General features: G+C 37.2%; 1 protein-coding gene across 1 annotated transcript in view; it reads right to left on the bottom strand.

Moving 5' to 3' along the window:
* The window catches only part of AKAP6 (A kinase (PRKA) anchor protein 6), a 239706-nt gene that overhangs the window by 70352 nt on the left and 147614 nt on the right, over window positions 1–21740 (bottom strand). Inside the window, 2 exon segments of the mRNA XM_009319363.1 lie at window positions 14454–14574; window positions 20404–20552. Of these exon segments, the coding sequence (XP_009317638.1) occupies window positions 14454–14574; window positions 20404–20552 (270 nt within the window).

Raw genomic sequence — 21740 nt, 5'->3', positions numbered from 1 at the left:
GTTCTGTGCTATTTTTAGCCTTATAAAACCATAAATATCAATGTAAAAGCCTTTTCTCATAAGACCTCTACGTTAAATTTGCAAACAAATCATATGCATGATCCAAATGGTCTATACTGATTTTAATGAAACCAAATGCCTAAACCATCAGATCTCCCATCACGCTAGGTCTCCCTGTTTGGAGGTTACCCAGACATTGAAAAGATGTTCAGAACACATATAGGCACCCATGAGCATAACAGCTTTTAAACGATGTGCAAGTTATTATAGTAGTATGTTTCTAGTGACTGGTTTGAAGGGAAGGAAACGGGAAATTGGTAGAAGATTCATTTTCTGTCATGAATTCACTTGGGTAAAGTGCAGGAAAGATATTTCCTCACTGTTTAAACATGCAGGGACAAACCAGAAAATTTTAGCTATCATCAGGTGAGCATGCCTCAGCACCAAGGTCAGGATTTCCTACCTGCTGGTTTACCATGGCAATGAAGAGCACTGTCTGTGGAAATGGTTAGTCCACAGAGAGAGAATACCCTGCCATTCAGCCAAGAAATAGCTTGTGGGACACATGGTTTTTAAAAGAGAAGCAAAAAGCTCCTCACATATATCCCACCTATCCCCTCCAATAAGCAATTCTGCTTGCTGTTGCCTGTTGCAGTTGGCCAGCAATATTCTACCTCCCTTTTAATCTAGCTTCTAAAAGGAAGAGTTGAATTTTAATTAATGTGAGCCAAACAGAAACATTTTCCATGAAATACACGTTTTATTGCTTAACATTTTAATATTCTGAGTAACTTTGAAATGTGCCAGGAATAGCAAAGCTCACTTATTTAGCATTTGTTCTGTTAGTCAAAATACATCTATATAGATATGTATCTTACAGACAACTGAACTAAATGAAGATGTGTCTTTAAATAACTATATTCTCTTGGCTTTGCATCTATACTAAGTTCCTAACTATGTTCATCTGTTTTTATGGAGGCCTCAGTACTGTTCATTATTTTGTAGAGATACATCCAGCACTTGAATTGAGTTTAAAGAAAAGGTGGGCTGTGAGTCTGTCTGCAGCTGGAGGCAGCAGGTGGTGTCTTAAAGGTGAGATACCGCCCATGAGATAACTCGTGGTACATTACCTTTGCTGGAAGACAAGTGCATTGTGCATGTGAAGAGAGCAAGATGTGCTGTTGCTTCTGGGCAAGACAAATTCCTAGTTTCACTGATTTCAGAAACCAGGGCTCTCTGGGGATCTCTGTTGGAAGGAATGCTCTTTTCATTCTTACTTACCCTTACACTCATTCACTGCTTCTACCATGGTGCAGGGAAGAACGGTAGAGGAGCTGCTACAGGAGCTCTGTATCACCAGGAGATTCTCCTAAAGGTCTGCAATTCTGTAATGGAGATACCCCACTTCTTTGAAATGGAAGGCCATAGCTCAGTCCCTTGAAACAGTCTTACTATTTAAGGACTGCTATCTTTTTTTCCTCCGCCCCTTCCCTCTTTTATTTGCCCTTGGTCCTTTAAATTTTTTGTTTGAGTCACTTTGTATTGACCATGGCAAAAATCCATAGGCTTTTGCCAAGTGTGCAAAAAATTTGTAAAAACGGTTGTTCACCTCTGTGAAAGACTAGACTGTCCTTCTGTCAAGTGTTCTGCCTGTTTCCTGAGGGGCTTCTGGTTTCTCATGGCCAGCAGCAAAGTCCTTCAAAAATCAACAGATGCCACCCACGGGTGATTCAGATTCTTTCCAGTTTTCTGCATTTAGATTAATATTCCTGTCCAGGTTTCCGTTCAGGAGTTGCTTATGCATTGCCTCTTCTTTGACATTTCTGTTTCCTGTGTTTAGATTGCCATCAGCTACTCACTAGGGGAAGGGTGCCTAGTCCATATTGCACTGGAATACCTCTAGAAGCTCAGACTGATGAGCATAAAAGCCTACAGATACCTGACAAAATATGCAGCAAAACAGTGGCAATGTTGTTCATTCAGACTAATATGCCAAAACGTGGTTTTGACATCACAGTGAACACTGTAGCCCTGAAAAAAATTTGTAACATGTCCCAGGCTTTCAGCATTTTGTTCAATGATTTTGGGGTCTGTTTAGTCCAAGATTTTCTGACCATTAGTAGATCGCTTATCCACTCTGCATTACTTTCTGTGGGTGCATGGTCTCTGCTTTGCGACATTGCCTTTTTCAGCAGTTTTACTAGACTAACAGAATTCTGTTTTGGTGGACTCTAGGGTGATTTGTGGGGTTTTGTGCTAACTTCAATTTAACAGCTAAGCGCTCATCTTCTTCAAATATGCTATATTCAGCTAGAATGCCAGGGAGCAACCACAGCAACTTTCCTGTTTCTTTCAGGTACTGCTTTGAATATTGCCTTCCAATTGAAACCAGAGCTTGTACAGACCTGGTTTGGGTGTGTAGAATTCTTGTAAAACAACTATAGTAAACTTTAAGTGATGACATCTCTTATTTCAGGGGTTCCTTGTTGACTGACTGCATTTATCTACTGGTCTCATAATGATTTCATTGCACATCTGCAGTGCTTGGTTACATCTCTCCAGTCTAATTTTGCTCCTTATCAGTGTTGCACTGCAGCTGGCTCCACAATCCAGCTGGTATCAAATTAGTCATTGATCTAATAGCATAGTTGCAAATATAGCAATTGAATGCCTGGCAGCCTTCTGCATTGCCAGAACATTGAGAATCTTTAGATCTGCTTAAGTCACATTACAAATACCTCCTTCTTCATTAAAACCTTAAATTCTCAATGGTTTCAGACAATATATTTTAATTTCAAAGGTAACCGCAATATTCAGTCTGTCTGCCTGGCTCTTTTTCTCAAGAACATTTTTCCTCCTACTTTCCATGTTGCCTGTTGCACTACATATGTTGCACTAAAGTGCCTACATTTTCAGGCAGTCTGCATCTGCCCTGCTTCATGGGTTCTTTTGACTTACATCTATGTGTGTGTTCTGCTGTTTCTGTTTTGGCACTTCTCTGGATAGTTCGGCCACTGTTTGGAGGCATATATTAGATTGGCTTTACTCTAATGTCTTCCCTGTGAATGGGAACTGTGTATTGCACAAGTGATCCTGGGGAAGAAATACAATTAAGAAATGTTTTATGTCTCCAGTTACACACGGGTGCTCTAGTTCCTGGCACCATACCATATCCCCTTTTGTTTCTGGTATTGGTTAAGAAAACCTTTTATAGCTTTAAATTTACTTAGAATTATTTGTATCATTCTGATCGATTCTTTTTAGAGACTAAAACATTGTTTCTATTGCCTCAAAGCAAAGCCTTTTTTGTCGGGAGTTCCAGTTTTCCTGGTGCTCAGAGTCACGGCTGTCTATGTCCTATGATTTTTAGGTGTTCTGTACCCGGGTAACCACAGGTATTTCCTTCCTCTCTAATGTGACTGTTGTTGCAGATCTCATATGCTACTTTTGGGGAAATAAGATGGAAGAATTTAATATTTCTAGTCTTAAACTGGCTCTTTATTCACTCCCTTGATTGATTCTTGAACTTCGGCAGGCCCAGGGAGTCCAGACCAATAGTCTTCATCTGCAATGAAACCTGTTCCCTTGTGTCTAATCCTCTGGGCACCGTGAGTTAGCTACCAATCTACCGTGTGCATTCATGAGTTGATGAGGACCTGCTGTTTGGACGTATTTACAAAAAAATCATCCCGTATGTTTATTAAAACTGAATCAAGTATGTATCTTCACACCCATTCTAATTTTTAGTAGGCATCTCGTGAATTTTACTCTCTACTTAGCAAGGAAACTAACTGCACAGACTATAAGGCTCATACAACACAATGGCCATAGAATTTAACCATTACTGTTAGGAAAAGGAATGGACAGAAAGGTCCCTAGCTCAGCACAGAGGCAAAGGTAGAAAAGAGGGGTGATTTTCATCACCTGCTTTATTCTCTCTCTTATTATTTATTTAATTATTTATTTTAACTATTACATGTTTCAGCCTCTGGCATAAACACCTTACATATTCTAGTAGATAGTTAACAAAATAGGGACACCTAAAAACCGTAACTGAAGATTGAATCAGCTAGAAGTTCTAACAGTAGAATTTTTCTTTGACGCAAGCTGAAGTAATAAGGAAACTAAATATTTTCATAAAGGAAGCTTTTCTATCTTTTTTTTTTTCTGGGACCTGGGAACAAAAAGGCAAAAATCTTCCATACTCACACTATGAGGCATTTGACTATTGACTTGCTGGAGAAAAATGAACCCTGACTATAAATTACATATGCTTACTGAAAAATCAAAACAATAGAGATGACCTTTTTGAGCCAACCAAGTGGGATCACATGACTAACTACTTCTCACCTCTGATGGTGTTTATTTGATCTCTCCACACCTGATAACAAACTAAGAGATCTTGGGAATTACTGTTCTTCCACCTGCATAGCAGACACATAGTCCTCCTTGATGAAGGCCAGCAAAAACCGTGTATGTCAGTCTCAATACATCATTCAAAAAGGCTGATGTTCACCTTTAGAAAGTTACCACCTGAAAAACTCTAACGGCAATTCTGTATCTATCATCTCCCATTTCTAAGAAAAATCAATTGGTAAAGCAGAGATGATCAAACTCCAATGTAATGTCTGTCAAAATCTGGATGCATCACAGCAGGCTTTCAAACTGGAATATTGCATAGACATGACACAATGGTACTAAAAACCCCTCTTTTCATGACAACCGAGAGTCAGTGAGAGGTAACGCCGAGTGAGGCTGATCTTCATAACCTCTTTATACAATCAGTGGAGAGAGAGATAAGAGAGAAAAGGTTTCTTCTGAAACTATTTCAGAGTGCTTAACTTAAGCTTCTGCTCTGAATCACCCGTTAGAGGAACCTCCTCACGACAGAGGCTGGTCTACTTAGCTCCCTTAGTAGTCTAAATTAGTCTTCACAGATGATCCCTTCTCCCAGTGTATCACTGGGGAAACTACAACCTCTCCATAGCCTTCCCTGCAGCCTGGGACAGCATGTTGCTGGCCTGCTCTGTGACAGAGCTGGAGTATGTCCTGCACATCAGTAACAGCACCTGTCATTCTGCAACAATGGGATGTGAAAGGTACAACTGCTGTCTTCCCCCAAAAGCATCTCTCCGTAGAGACAACTTCAACATTTACAGTTCATGACCAATGAATTCTATATAGCAACCATGTTTTCTGCAATGTTAAAATATCAGCACCCACAGAAGTTAACAAGAACCACAGGCATTTCTCACTGGCCACAGGAGCTGGCTGGAGCCTACCCTTGGACCCCATTGGACCTGATGCAACCGCAGCTGCAACAACTATGAATGAAAGTATAGTGATCGCTTATTTTACCTTGTTAGAAGGAGAAGTTCGCACAAAATGCTGTAGCTATTTTTAGTATGATGTATTAAAAATGTATACACACAACGTAAAAACATCACCTAACCTTAAGTATGTAAAAAGGTTACAAATATATACAAATAAATATTTTATATCAATAGTTTATATCAATATTTTACATATTTTCACTATATAAATATATTTATAAAAATAAAAGTACAAACAAAATATAAATACAAATAAAAATTCAGGAGATTATAAACTGGTATACTTCACTGCAACTTATTTTTTATAATTTAGATATGTATGCATTGACTGTATTGCCACTGCAAGTTTATTGAGATTTAGTGAATTTGGGTTTCATATAGAAAACCTGCTAAAAAGGTTTTCTGTGGTCATTTGTATTTTGTTTATTTTTTAAAAAAGAAACATTACAGTATCAATTATTTATGAGGTATACTGATGAGAAGTAATTGGGAACAAAAATAGTATTTCCTGTATTATGTTTATGAAGCAAAACATCATGGATAAAGCACATATTTCCTATGAGTTTAGAAAAAAAATATATTTTCCCCCGGAGTATGAGGTGAAAAAATAGGAAAGTGAATTAAAAATTGGCAACTAATTTGAGGAATAGGGTAATACTATTGCCCCGTATATTTTTTGCAAGTGACTTTTTATCTGCATCCCTCTAAGAAAGCCTAATCCACCGAGCTGTTAAAAAAAAAAAAAAAGTCCACACACAACTTCAAAAATTACGTTGTCATTGTGTTATTAACCCTCTTAATTTATCTTACTTCAATATATTATTTGCTGCTTCTTCCAACAAAAGTATTATGGGGCATCAGGTGAGAGCAGGAGAAGGCAGCTTTAGAGCAGACCCATGCACAGACACAATGCACAGGCTGGTTCATCACAGCGTGGGGCTAAACCTGTGGGAGTCCTTGAGGCAGGATGCTACGGCTTCTGAAAGGTTATGTGGGCGCGGGATTACTGGACAACCTCATGTACTAAGGATACACAGTTCTCTGACCTGATGGAGCCATTTTTATGTTATATAGTCATTGTATAAGATCTTAAAGGTAGTACATGGTTTCACAACCCAGAACAAAGGCTGTGAAATATTTCACTAAAGGTTCTGAGATGCAGTGTGATAAAGAGAAACCGGTCCTGGCTTCTTTGAATTTCTTCAGAGGGCTGATCTCCCTTATTTGGCATCATTGTATATGAGACTTTATGAGTGAATTGTGAGTGCAAATTCACAAATCACTTCATGAGATGCTTTTAGTCAGCTGATTCATATGAACTTTCATAAAATCTGCCGTAATACATTACATACTAGCCTCAGAGTGGGCAGCTCCTAGGACTCTGCACTGCTTACATGTGGTCTGCATGTAATCCAGTGTGTCAGGAAACAAGAAAATACAGATAACCTAAACTCCTTTAGGCGAATGGATAAAGTTTTGAAAGGTTGTGCTAAGAACAATGTAAATCAGAACATGCCCATGTTTTGGAGCCTCATATGGCCTCTTTACTCGGTTCAGGGCATCGAGGAACATTGCAGCACCGGTATTGTTGTCCCCGGTGTTTGCACGTATAACAGCACAAGTATAACACCTTTTCTTAGGGACTCTTGGTCCAACGATTAGGCCAGAGTGCTGCTATACTTCAGCTATTCTTACTTGTTCTTTAATGTGAAAAATTTAGTATATCTGAGACGAATCTTGAGCCCTTTCTACCTTGTTTGGCCACTAGGCAGTCCTAGCATATCGAAAGCAATGAAAGTTGCAATTTTCATCATCCTTTGGGGTGAATTAAGGTGCCATTTCCATTTTTTAAAAACTAAAAATGCTTGATGAATGGAAAATGGCTTTGGGTAATCTACTGCTGGATGTATGCACTCAAACCACCACAGCTGAGTGCGCCAGACCATTGCTTCAGTGCTGAATATTTGACAATGCTTTAAGGTCTCACTGCTTGGGACCTTATCCTACCATTTTATACCAGCAAGGGCACAAAGACAGAGCATGTGGATTTGACTAAGATGCTTGACGTGAGGACTGTAAACTGTCCACATTTTGCAGCTGTAGTAAGGAATGGTGATGACAGCTATGTGGTACACATTTACTTTTGTTTGAAGTCGAACGCCTCTTTCATTCTAGACACACTGCTTTAATCTCCCAAAAGCTGTGCTGGCTTTTGCTACAAGCTCAGTAAATACTGCTTTGCTACAATGTGAAGTTCATCTTCAATGTCATGCTGGGAAGAAATGGGAGAAACTCACTTACTCTTGTGAAATGCATGAAGCCACTTCTTGCGGAAATACAGGGAGTCTGCTCCGTAGAAATTACAACACTGCCTTTAAAAATGCATGTTTACGTTTGAAATATCTTATGGAAGCAACCAAGAAAATGTAAAAATATTTTTCATATTTTTTCTTTATCCATTCTCTAGACTTACTTTGTAATTCTGTAGACATGGTAATCAGTGTTTTCCTGTTGTAATTATATAAGACATTAAAATTTATCTGCTTTAAGTAAGACTTTTTGCCAACAATAATTTTCTTTTCTGCTTTTTAAAATATAAAATTTGCCAGAAGTAGCAAGGAATTTAATCATATTACAAAGTTAAACATATGGATCACTGAAAAATGAGCTGGTTGTTACAGTACATGTCACAAAGGAGTTTCCACTCTGTTCTCCAGTACAACTGAAGTGAAAATACTTGTGTAGAAAAAGTTAACCAATTTCATCACCCCCTGCCATAAGAGACTAGGAAACTTTGCTGTGTCAGGTCCTGAACTCATTTAGGTGATGTTCTAATAGCAGTCAGATTTTTACTGCTGCTTGGGGTATCAGGCGTTTTCAAGACCTCTCATACAAAACAGTTGATTTTCCTGTCTAGTGTGGGAAGTCATTCTTTACCAATCCATGTATGTAGACATAAGTAAGTGCTGTAATTTACTATTGCTAATGAATATATCCATTGATATTATTTAGCAGAATAATCTTTCTGTTTTTTTTTCAAGTGTTACATATGCTTTGTCAGATAAAATAAAAGCTTTCACTTTGGGACATAATTTGCTAATAGAATTAAAGTCATATTTCAAAAAGGTGGTGATTTTTGCAAGGTAGCCTAAAAGTTTATTAGCAAACTATAATGACTATTCTGATTGCAATTAAAAAGCCCTCCCAAATGGGTCGACAGACCTAAGTGCTATCTGCAATCATTTAGATTTTAACATCATGGTTATTACTTATTATCAGGCTGCACAATGAGATATTGATTACTTTTAACCTTTAGATCTAAGAATTCAGGAAAAGTCGAGGTAGTAGCACAGCCTACCTTTCCTGTTTGGTAAACTTATGGCCTTTAGTGGAACTCTAATGATTCCTATTGGCAAGGCAAATCTGAAATTAGTTTATTCTCTTGGCTCATACAGAAATGATGACATATCTAAAAATACTGCATGCATAGCACATTTGTAGTTACTACCTACAAGGGGCTTAATCCTGCAGTGTGCTGAGAACTTCCTCTGAAGTGATGATCATCATCTTCTCCCACTGACTGTTTTAGCAGCTTCGTGCAGGGACTGACAGATTACCAGACAGACAGAAGGCATCCTGGACCGTGCAGAATACGCAGTGTAGGAGCAAAAATCTTCACATTTTCTAGTTTATAACCAATCCCCTAAGCATATTGTCCAAATATATCACTCTACAGGCTGTTAATCTTTTAATAAGTTTTCTTTATAGGGAAAATCTGCTTGAAATAAAGACTGAACTACGATGTGGCTTCAGTAGGTACGCAGGACTCGTTTTAAATGGAACAAAGTAATCCAATTAAACTAATCTGTTTTACAAGTTAAAATGATACGAAGCACATTAATTGATCCTTATAGGCTGCTGCTATTTGAGCCCTCTCTCTGTTTGCGCAGCATTTGGAACCGCTTTACACATTTGTATCCTCTGACAGCAGAGAACTCAGTCCTCCAGTTCAGGAGAATTATGGGCAAGAGAAACATATAACTGTTATGTGTTAGATTAATTTGCAGAACACTTGGCATTATTACTGCCAAGTAGTCAAATTGTTCCAAGTTGTTCCGGAAGGTTGTTATTAATAGTATGTTTTCTGAGGAAAGTTCTGTCTACTTTTGGAACTGCATTTCTGTTGCCAAGGAAACTCCTTGAAGCACAGCATTCTAGGAGCACACTGCTGCTTTTGTTTGCCAGTATCCTATTCATATCATCTAAGTAAGCACTTTACATACTTCAGCCTCCAGTTTCGAATGTTTAAGTTTTTATGTATTTATATTACCGCGTTAAATATAGTTTGTGCTTCTTTTTAAACTCGGGTACTCTTGTAAGATTATTTTAACAGTTGCATTAAAGGACAGGGTTTTTTTTCCCACAAGTTTGCAATAAATTAGTTTTAATTTGAATAATAGCTCCATAGGTTATAGCACTAGTCCTTAAGTGTTAATTATCTTTTCACTCTGAAATTAATGTAGTCATTTCCTACTGACTCCTCTACACCATTATTGAAGCGCTGAGGAAAACATGTCATTGAGTTCTGAGCCAGAACTGTTGTTGTGATTAATCCTGGTCACATGGCCAATCTCTGCCAAAAGGAGATCACTGAAAAAAGGTGACAAAGACAGTGATTTCCTGTCAGCAAAGAGTACGACAGGGCTGTCTAGAAGTGATGCAAATGAGGGAAACTTTCACCACGGTTTGTTTGATCCACTCAGGGCCACAGCACACTGAGCCAGAGAGAAAGGCACAATGGAGCAGCAGCACACCCAGAGGAGAAAATGAACTGCACCTTCCGAGGAGGGATAGCTTCCAGCAGGGAAACAAAAACTGCTGGGAGATTTTTTTCCCCTCAACTTTTTTTGAAAGGTATCCTTAGCTTTTGATGTGCATTTTCATGTTATTTAATACAGTGAACCGCTTCCCTTTGATGAAAGAGTTTAGCAGTTAACCTGTTCAAAAACCGTGTCAACTAAATGTTCTCAAATTCTTTGCGCTACTACATAAGGGTCTTTTTCCATCTATCATGACCATCGTTGCTGAAGACTTACTAGTGCAAGACTTACGGCTTATGCATTTCGTATGAAAAACACCATACATTACTTGTAATCAGACAGAAAAATATAATTTCTTTTATTTGAGATTTAAAAATGTTTAGTTGATTTTATTCTGAACATACTAACAATTTTAACAATCATACTGTACTTATTTAAATGGGGTTTTAATCTAGCACAATTAAGTTTTGCAATTAATCTTCTGAGGAAAATGGAAAGAATTATCATTAACTTTTCTGCCTAGTATACTCATTTCTAATCTCTACAGTTCCAGTAAATACTGATTTGCTTCATTTTTGAACATTCAAGGTACAGAATTACTCAAGTTCCCACTAAAGGGCTAATTAGCAGAGTTTAAATTCTTTGGGTTTGATCCTCCAGTAACGGCATATGAATACAGCTGAAGTCAATGCAAGTTCTGTGTACTTAGAGCTTATGAGATCAGGCTCACATACAGTAGATTAAAATGAAATAAACACGATACATTTGGCATTAAACTGAGCTATTACAGCAGTACAAAGAACATGGAAATGCTCCTTTTAATTTTTTCTTAGTTAATAGATAAAGCATTAGAGGACAAATAAACTGTCAGCAATTCATTCCGTGACTGCCATTTCATCAAACACTAGTTGATTTTCAAAATCGTTAGCTAGTTTAAGACTGTAAAGCTGAAATCATTTAGGGCTATGGGGGACCATAGTGAGGATGAATAGTCTTCTCTTTTTGTAAATCTTTGCAGTAAAATCTAGGAAACCTAGAAGAAGTCATACATACATATTCAGAGTTAAAAGAAAATATGGCTGTGCTGCTCCTATTATTATATTAAGGGCAAAATAAAACCTAGTTAAAGAGAGATAATAAGGATCCTAATAAAAAACTATGAAGCTCCTGGAATATTACAAAACAAAATTAAGCTGAGAGTTAACTTAAATCTATATTAAATCTGAAAATAGAGTACTGGGAAAATAGTCTAACCAAGAAAATACATTTTATTTTCCCATATGCAATTTTAGCACTTATATATTACGTTATGCTGCTTTAATGTATGCTTTTCCCTTCCGATTTACCTGTTTTATCATTGCTCCTTCCCATTCATAGACTCCTTAGGGGCAATGATTACTGTTGGTAATAGTGATACCACAGCAGGTTCCCTGGCAAAGGCGGCTTGCTGAGCTGGCTCAGAGGTGCAATTACTTGTCAGCTCAATAACTGAGAAGAGGGATCTGTGGGTTTAGGAGAATCCACCAAAATGCAGAGAGTGCAATTAGCAGGTTCACATTTGAAGCTGTAACTGATAAAGAATGACTGAAGCAAGATCTGTGTTTTCATAACACCCCACACCATTGAGGAATTCTGATAATAATAGCTGCCTGAATTTCTCTTTACGGTTTTCTTTCCTACAGACCAGAATGGCTGTGTTCATTGTGAAGTGTAGGCAGTGCTCCTGCCCCTTAGCTGCAAGCACTAGACCATCCACAACTCTGTATAAGAGCCTCCGAATAAAAAGGGTGTCACTATTGATTAGAAGAGAGGTTTACTCGACTAGTTTTATAAAACTATTAATACTGTTTTTGAGGGCATGATTTATTGTTACGTGAATCTCTGAAATTAAGGATGATAAAGACCTAGTGACTTATCTGATCTCTCCTTTGCTAGTGCAGAATTGTTCCCTCAATTACATTTGCTAATGTTTTCTTTTGTCTACTTCTAAACGTCTGAAATGATGGGGCTTTCAACACTTCTTCGGGAGGTGGTTGGTTTGGTTTTTTTTTTTTTGAAAGGCTAATAGATCTTAATGCTATGCACTCAAGCTTTTTACATTACCTGCAAATACTCCTCCTGCTTTATGGACACTCCTTAGTCATCTCTTAACCAAACTCCCCATTTCTAGTTAAGTCTTTCCTTCAATCCTTAACAATTTGCTTGCTGCTTTCACTAGAAAGGTATATGAAGAGAATATTCACCGCGGGAGGGCAGGCAGTCTGTTTCTACCCTTCTTTGAGTGGTTTTGCAGTGACCAGATAGGTACTTTTGAGATGGGGGCTCTATTAATTAACAGATGCCCTCCCTGTGGAAACTGCAGAGCGAATAAGCCGCCTGTGCTTTGGAAGCAGTGCTGGTTTGTCTGTGCTGCACAGACTGCAGACTCAGCTACTCTCTCTGGCACAAACTTTCTGTTTTCGGAAGTGTCATGCCTACCATGATACGGAATTTCGGAATATTAAGAGACTGTTACTTCCTATTTTGAATACACCATATTCCTCATTTTGCTACCATACTGTACTGCAAACTAATTCTTAAATTATTGCCCTCTTTTATTCTTCTCACCATGCATTATTATACCAGCCTTACCATCTATAATTACTCTTAATGGTTACATTTGGATATCGGAAAGGGAAGTATCCTAAATAGCACCTAAAATACTCGGGCTGTCTGCTTAAGCTTTGTTCCTTTTCGTATTGATGGATGGATTGTTTCCTTAAAATTTATGTTTACTAATTTTTTTAGTATAGGACTAAAACTAGTGGTTAGATTAGGCATGGTACAAGCTGGTCTTATATGGACAGGCACTACAAAACCACCTTATTTTAGATTCGCAATAAACTTTTTACCCATTTCTAACATTGTTTATTTCTGAGCCTAGCCAGGGCCAGGACTGTTAATGTATGATTAAGTCTGATAAAGTATTTCAAAAGTTAGGAAAAAGACATTAGCAAAAAAAAGAAATTATTATCAAAGCAAGAAATGGAGGCCACTGAATTAAACTCACTTGCAGCCTAAAATAGTTTGGACCCGAACCATATTTCCATTTATAAACATATTTTAACTCATGGGACAACTCTTTCTCACTGGGTATTTTAAATAAAAGGACTAAAATTAGGAAGAATAAAATGCAATTTTGTTAGGATGCCAAAGCAAGAAAAAATAAATTATATTTAAGAAATTACCAAATCATGCATAGAAGGAAGAAAACAACTTCTATTTGACCTTGAATGTACCATTTATTCGATAAGAAATAAAAAAAAGCTAGAGGGTAGTTGTTTCTTGTCATTATACTGTTGCTGATTCTGTGGTTAGTTATTAATTTTATTTTTTATGATTCACAATCTGCTCTTTGAAATATGCCATATGCTCAAAGCAATTCAAGGATGACAACTGTCAGAATTACTCCAATAAAAATTGCCTAAATGAGGAAGATTTACTGCAGCTTGATATTTCTGTCAAAAGCCCCTCCTTTCTTTCCCCCACCGCCCCTCAGACCCTGTAGAAGACTACAGCTTCTCAGATACACAGTGAAGCCCGAATCAATTTTAGGATCAAATAACATGTTTTGGGGAACTTCTTAAAAGTACTGTCTATCTAAAAGAAGTGATAAAGCTTCTGGGCTAAGGCTGCTATGACAAATAAGAGAAACCGTATGTGTGTGTATATATATCTATATATGTATATGTTAGATGAAGATCCTATAATCAATATGCAAGTTCAAAATAATTTTGCTGAAATCACAAGCAAGTGTGATGACTTAACATGACAATGTCTGCTTTATGTATAACTAATAAAAATTAAATTGGAAGAGTCCTGTGCCCTGGCAGCAGCAAACCAAAATCAAGGCAAATTTCTTTCTTCCCAGAAGAGGTCTGAAAGGTGGATAAAAATCCAGCTGAAAGCTCCAATCAAAACACATTTTGTTAAATGCTACCATTTCATTTTTTTTCCTTCATTTTGTTTCAGTCTATTTATTAATGCAGTTTCATTTATTTCTATTCATCTTGAAGACAAATCTTTGTCCTTCTATAGAATTACACCAAATAGAATGTGATAAAGGGAACTTTCTTGCAATTATGATGTCGGTGCAGCCTGTCAGCGCACAGGGGATGGAAATGAGGTTGGGGACAGGGAAGGGAATTCTAATAGACACCATGATACATACAATGAACGCAGCGATATCCTGTGAGAGAAAGACTTGTCAAGCTAATCAGATCTTCTATAGCTAGGTAAAGGCAGTAACGGTAGCGCTAACCTTGTAAAGATGCTGCTGCTGCTCCTCTGACATCATCAGGTCATGGCTGTCCATCACGATGGATTCCATGTCAATCAGCCAATCCCAGAGCTCCTGGTATTCTGAATCAAAGTCCAAAAGGCTGTAGATAAGGAACAAAATGTATTATGCATAAATACTGTGTAGTTGTTAAAATCTTGTATTAGAATAATATATTCTTGAAAACTCATGATGTTCCTAGTTATATTTCTAAAGAGACATTCTGTATTTATACAGAGTGGATGAAAATGAAAACTGAAATCCAATTTAAGCCAGTGCCATGACCTAAATTCAGCGGCTGATGCCAAATCCTGACAACTGTCGGCATACTGCATTTGCTTCAAAAAATTTGAAATAGAAATCCCCCCTGGATGTTGTTGTTTAATGGTTTTTAAAGTGCTGACTTTACATTGAGCAAACTTTGCAACAATCATATTGATATAATTAATATAAAAATACTATTTTCATTGAAAAATGACTCAATCCATTCAGCCATCCCTCTGCTGTCTATCTGCCTATCTCTGTAAAGATCCTACATTTATTTTCATGGATGAGTAGCTAGCATTTCAACTTAACACCTTAAGATAGGCTTGAGTGAATATGGTAAGCCAGTGAGAACTAAGGCCAGATACAGTATTAGACAGGTGTTCCCTACAGACATGTAAGAAACAAAGGTAAGGACAGGAAGTCAAAACAATGAATCCTTGAATAGCCAGCAATCATTAAAATTCAAAGGAGGATCACTACGGTTTTCAACAAAATAAATCATTAGAATAAGGAGCTTAAAAGGATTAATGTGATTCTCTATTGAAAGCCTAGTGAATAAGTAAAGCATAGATTCTTCTAAAACACTGTGATACAAGACAGAAGGTACATGCTGAAAAACTGCACATTCGTCAAAAAGATACCCCTTGAAAAGGGATCTTCAAACTTGCAAAATTGGAGCTAACAAAAGCCTTGTCAGTAGTATCAAAAAACCGCAATATTGATCAAACAATAGTGCATGTTCCACTAAAGCTAATTTCTTCAATTATTAACAATTTTTTTAGCAACCCTGTTAAAAAATTAGCATTATTTCAACAGAGAAACAATAAACTGAACATGTTTTTAATGTTATTAATACTACTGCAGTTTCAGTTGTTGTTAACTAGAGTACCATATCACGGTAATTTTGGAAGCTTATAGATAAAGTTGTGACAAGCAGAACCGTCTTTCTGTAAGAAAGCAAGCAAGAGAGAAGAAAGCATTTGCCTTCTGTGGTATTATTTTCAATGAGTTGACAACAAAGGAAGTCTTGTATAATGCACAAGTGTTGATTCCTGCTTCTGAAGTAACTCTCTAGTTTAATCCACTGTACTTAGTATACTTTTACTCAATAATTTATGAGGTGCACTTACTTAAAATTGCCTGCTGCCCTGAGAAGGTAAGCAATGATGCTATTATACAGAAGAGCAAGCATAAAAGGGCAAGTTACTATTGTTGAAATATAATAGTTTCATTTGGAGTTCAGGGCTTTTCTCCTGTTTCAGGAGGTATTTGACTCAGATATCATTTTGAAACTAAAATAAAACTAAACTCCATTTTGAATGGTATATTTGCAGTGATACTGAATCTTTAGCCCTTCCTCAGAAAGCAGTATAACCATTCTGTATCTTCAGTATCTACTGCTCTTTTTTTTCTCTTCCATCTTATCCAAATATTATCCAAAGTCATAAAACAGATGGGCGGTTATTAAAACATACGTTTTATGATATAAGAGGCTAGATTTCATCTTATATAAATTGGTACAGATTCAGTTGGACTTGGATGGTTTGTACCAGTGAAAAATCTAAATTAAGATATGAAGTGATGGGAAACAAAGCCTACATCCAATGTTCATGACCTGCTGCTGCCAGAATGGGATGGGATGCCTTTGGAAACTGCACCAGGAAGTGGACCGGGATTTTACTATAATAGGCAGAAGGTGTGCTGGATCCAAACCCCTGCTTTGCGTCTATGGAACCACATCTTAGTTACAGTCCAAATTGGTCCATTTATTGGTGTAATAGAATGAATCGATCCTTTAAAGACACACAAAAGCACTTTTCCCTGACCTTTATAAAACCCAGATAAGCACCAGGAAACAGCTGAACATTTTGATTTCTAGCTAAAGTTCTAAACAGGAACTCAACCCAAAACGAAGAGTGAGAGAAACAGGATTCACTGGAAAAAGCCCAGGAAGGGATGCAAGATGTAATGGGGATTTTTCCCCCCCCCCCTAGTTTACATACTGTGCCTATTCTCTTTTTTGGTTTTCTGCTGCAAAATAAAGTCATCTGGGAGCATTTTAAACAAACTGTCTATCGCAGTTATTTGCCTGAGCCTGAAGATAGTGAAGTCAGCCTACAAAGCATCATCAATTTTTTTTTTTTAAATTTGATCGCAATGTTTTTAATAGTTCTAAAATAACTCTGTTATTAAAAAAAAAAAGGTTTGTTTTTAAAATGAATGCCTCACATCTAAATGGATGGATCTACTGATTACTATTAAATTACTATTTGGAAGAGGATGTAAGTTACTAAGCCGCTAAAAAGATACTCAGAAAGTCCAGCAATTGTAGGATCAGTGACAGGTTAAGATTAAAATATACCTGTCAGTATTTCTGTGGTATATTGAATATTTCTTTTTTATTCAGAATCTATTTTTTCTGGGCTTAGCAGGTCTTTTTTTCATATTGCCACAGGCAGAATCAAGGAAAGCATAACTTCTGAAATACTGATGTGTGTTACAGATGCAGGAACTATAGAAAAGATCTAATTTTAGTTGATTATCCAAATCCACCAATCGCTAAAAAAGAATAAATTAGGTCATCTGTTTATTGCAAAAAAAATACTCCTCCATTAAAAGTACCCAAACATTGCCAACAAGAATGCTATAATATTAGTTAAAGGGCAGGTAACTACCGCTTCCTTAATATAGGTTAGTTGGTTAATAAGCTAAAACCATTAGCTACATAATAACTAAAGTGACACTAAGAAGTATATCTTATTTTGGTAAACAGGGAATCAGATATGCAGAGTTGCATGTCTAATCCCTTGAACCCTAAACATATTTCTTAAAATGTGGACATCAATTTATTATTTTGAATGAAAATTCATGAGCACCTTTCTCTTGAGAAAACCAGTTCATCTGTGGCATTAATAAATAAAAAGGAATGTGAAGCTATTTCCATCAGCCTTTTTCCTCATGTTTAACACACACTCCCAGTTTGTATTATTTCTTTGATGGCATAACTCACATGGTATTTAGAAGTATTGTAAACACACTGGTATGCCTACCAAAAATATTCAGCCAGACAAAAAGTTCTTCCAAGTTTCTGGGTCATCATTTTTTGGAATTCTTTTCCATATGCATGTTTTTATTAGGAGGATATAGGAGAAATCAGAGTTCTGACCTTAACAGCTTTAAAATTGCCTTATATTCTGTGCATACTTGAAGCACCCTCTAATGCAGTTATCTCAAAGCTTCATCCATGAAGGTCCAATACTAGGTGATGACAGGATCCCAGGATCTGACCTTCATGTTGTGCAATGGTGCTGTAAATATCGTATCCATATCTCCCAGTAGCACCTGTATAAACTCCTCTCCAGTTTTGAGGGGATGCAATATTTCCAGCCAGATTTGCTATAACATTTTGCAGCTGCTCTCAACTACTTTTGGTTACCTCTTGCTGCCTGGCTACCTGGTGTTCTTCTGCAGTGGATATTCATTCTCTTCCCCTTTGTTGTCACTTTAGCCATTTCCATGCAGATACGTGTAAAGCCTCTCTATTGCTGTTGTAACAAGATCACTGTTCTGCAGGATTTCTCCTGTTCTTTACACGCCCACTAGCATCACCCTATTCTGCAGATACTACCTTACCTATCTCAGCTTAGCTATTTCCTACACACAGTCACCTCCCAAATCTTTCCCCCGCTATATAAACAATTCTCCATCTACAGTAACTCTTGTTCTCCCTGTAGACACTCTCCTTTCTCCGAGGTCAAACTTCCACAACAACTAATGGATAGATACGCTAATTTTCCCAGTTATGCAAATGGCCCCTTCTCTGTAGAGATCTCAGTCTCTAGCTAGGTCATCCTACTGTGGAATTTCTGTCCACAGTTCTTTTGTCCACAGTTTTTATGCGGAAGGGAAATGTTGTATCAACTGTATTTTCAAATAGCTGAAAGGCACTTCCATTGTGTTCAATACAATACCTCAGACTGGTTCAACTGGAAGTTTTTAATCTGAATTCAGCCCACCAGAGTTTCTATAATGGCTGAATACATGGTATTGTATTTGTCTCCCTCCGGTCCTTTGGCCTGTTAAGCCACTGTTGAGCCTCTAAGGGCTGGGATGGCCATAAGGGCTCAGAAAGGTGGCCACAGCGCAGAAAAGGTAGGGAACACTAATAAGATTACCATTCCCAGTAATAAGCATGTAATTACGAGTGCAAGCAAGTGCATTTAAGAGCCTATTTGCTTTACACATATGGTATGTAGAGTTACAAATTGGATTTTTCCATGAGCCTTAAAGCTTTATATCCCCTATCCTCAGTAAAATCAAATGTCTGTTGATGTCTTAGTCTTACGTCCCACACAAAATTCCAACCTTAAGTCTTGCTCATATTCAACTGTGGCTGCAAAATTAGAAGCTGTTTTTGAACATGTAGCCCCCAGTGCACATTTATATACATATACACACCAATTCTGAACAAATTATTTTTATGGTTGGCACTAGCTGCACTGTCGTGTTTGAGAATCTGACAGATTTCTGCATATGTAATCAAGATCTCAGTAATCCTACATAATTAGCCCACATCAACTTTTCTAAAACAGTCATCTTTCTGTATAATAAGAGGGGATGTTTACAAGGCTCATTTATATTTACAGTCAGTAATTTAATAAAACTGTATTTCCAAGAACTCAACATTGAGTTAAAAATTGGAAAAGGAAGTTCTGGAGATAAGAACTCATGAACACCTTGGTCAATGACTTTCCTTGCATAGGAAACTGCAGGCAAAAGTTCTACTGTATTTACCGTTTACAAGAAAACTTCTATCAGGATGAGGGTGTACCCAAACAGTGAGCACTAGTTTGTTCCTTTGGCTGCTTTTGCCCCACGCTATTATGACCTCACAGGTATGTTCTTATGTTCATTTAGGGGAGCTAGCAGTTGGAAGATACGGTTTACAAAAGACCTTCAAGAAAATGTCTTGAACCAAAACTACAAGTTTTCTTGGTTGTAAAAAAAAGAGGGGCAGCAAGATTTCATTTTAGCATAGTCCAGTGATTAATTTGTCCAAGATTCTTTGCTCAAACTATTAAGAAAGAGTGCTTTTATATATACACTTACATATATAATGTGTATGTGTGTTGACTTTTATTAAAAAATAGACTGAGAAGAGCAAGTCAAGGGAAAAGAGTTAAAATTAAAGCTTTCTAGAAGTACAAAACTGGGATGTTTGAACTGGTGAGCTATAAGTGAATGGCTTCATATTCATATTTCCTAGTCACTAGCAGAATAATGATTATAGAGAATTGTCTTGCAGAGATATTAATACATTATAAAGATGCTTCCTTGGAAGATGCTAAGAAATCAAAAGATATGAAGCCATAGGAGGAGAAAAGCCTGAAGCAAATGGACACATTACATTTTTTTAAGTCAAAATAATGGATTGCTATTAGATAATGTTAGGTAGTCCTATGAACAAACCATGATTTGGTTAAATTATCCAGAACCCACTATTTTTTGCATTCATATATGAAAAAAATAAATATATATAGAGAGTTTTCCCCTGCCTCTTGGCCTAGGCAGAAAAATCCTGGTTAACTAGAAGTAAGAAAAAGTATATCATGTAAAAAAAATAGAGATCAGTGAGAATAAAACAACAAAAAGAATAGTTCCCTACCCATTACTTCCCACTGTGTGAACTTTTGACATATCAGCAAACTCTTCCTTTCGCTTGCTACTACTGTTGTACTGCTCACTGTACAGCTTTAAGGACATCTGTTCAACAGCATCTCTTTGTGCTTCCAGATAGCATAGCTGAACCTCAGCCTAGAAAAAGAAAACAAAGAGAAAAAAAAACACAACAGAACTTTTTTAAAAAAAAATTCAGAAAGAATGCATTTAAAACAAATACTTTTGGACTGCAACAATTTTAACCAAATGATTCACACCATCGTTTTTCTCTTTGCATGACACTAAAAAAGGCTGAACCATTAAGTCAGAGAAAAGTACAGTGTATTCCCAAATGCTAGAACTGAACTATTCAGGTTTCTGTCAGGGAATGTGCTATATATTCCATGAGATGTATACCCAATCAAATGCTGCATAAAAATGTCTGGACATGAATGAAAAAGATATTAGAAATCACCCACTATGACAGAACAGGTACATCCATAAAATTACATTTCTTACAGGCTTCAAGGCTCATATTGTTAACACATTGCCTGTGCTTCATAATTAATGAAAGCCATATTGCTATAGGTATTTTTGTTTTAAATAGTAAGTGTAAACAAACCCAAGCAAATTGGCATTATTCACATTCTGATTTCCCATATCTGGCGTCCACCGATTACTCAGCAATTTTAGTTGCAGGGAAAAAGGCAATAAGTGAGACATGCTGTTTTCCATCAGACTCTGTGCCTGGCCAGAAGAATGTTGAATAATATTTGGCATCATAACTTATTGAATAGACACTTTATTTATTGCAGCTGTGGTGACCAGTTTGATTCTGGGGCTCAGAGAACCAGATGATAAAAGGATAAAATCTGCTGTTTGCCACACTTGCCCCTAGGAACAGGACAAAGAACAGAGGGTACAGTAAGTTCAAAAGCACTTTGGGACCAATATGCTATTGTTTTCTTTTAATATGCTTCACCGAAAGAAAAACGCATTACAAATTCTGATAATGCTTCAAAACCTGCTACTTCTATGCAACTACATACTCTTATTTCCATTAGGAGGGGAACGCTTGCTTAACTATGTGGTGCTATGGCAAGTAAATGCAACAAGCGTGGAGGAAATTCTGTATAAGGACTCTTGCATCTTCTACTGCGGGAGGCAGGGAAGTGAAGAGTTTGCTTGGCTGCTAACAGCACGACAGTTACCAATCTATAGAACAACAGCAGCTGTAAAGAGAAATCAGTGAAAGGGCTAAAGAGGAGAAGGGAAATCTGCAAAATCTAGGAAAAATGCAGACAAGTGAAGGGCAATAGGCACTGAAAAATGTCAGTAGGGAAA

This window comes from Pygoscelis adeliae, unplaced genomic scaffold, assembly GCF_000699105.1.
Source record: "Pygoscelis adeliae isolate BGI_AS28 unplaced genomic scaffold, ASM69910v1 Scaffold71, whole genome shotgun sequence".
Classification (NCBI taxonomy): domain Eukaryota; kingdom Metazoa; phylum Chordata; class Aves; order Sphenisciformes; family Spheniscidae; genus Pygoscelis; species Pygoscelis adeliae.
Note: the sequence above shows the minus strand (reverse complement) of the source record. Positions and strands in the feature narration are given on the sequence as shown.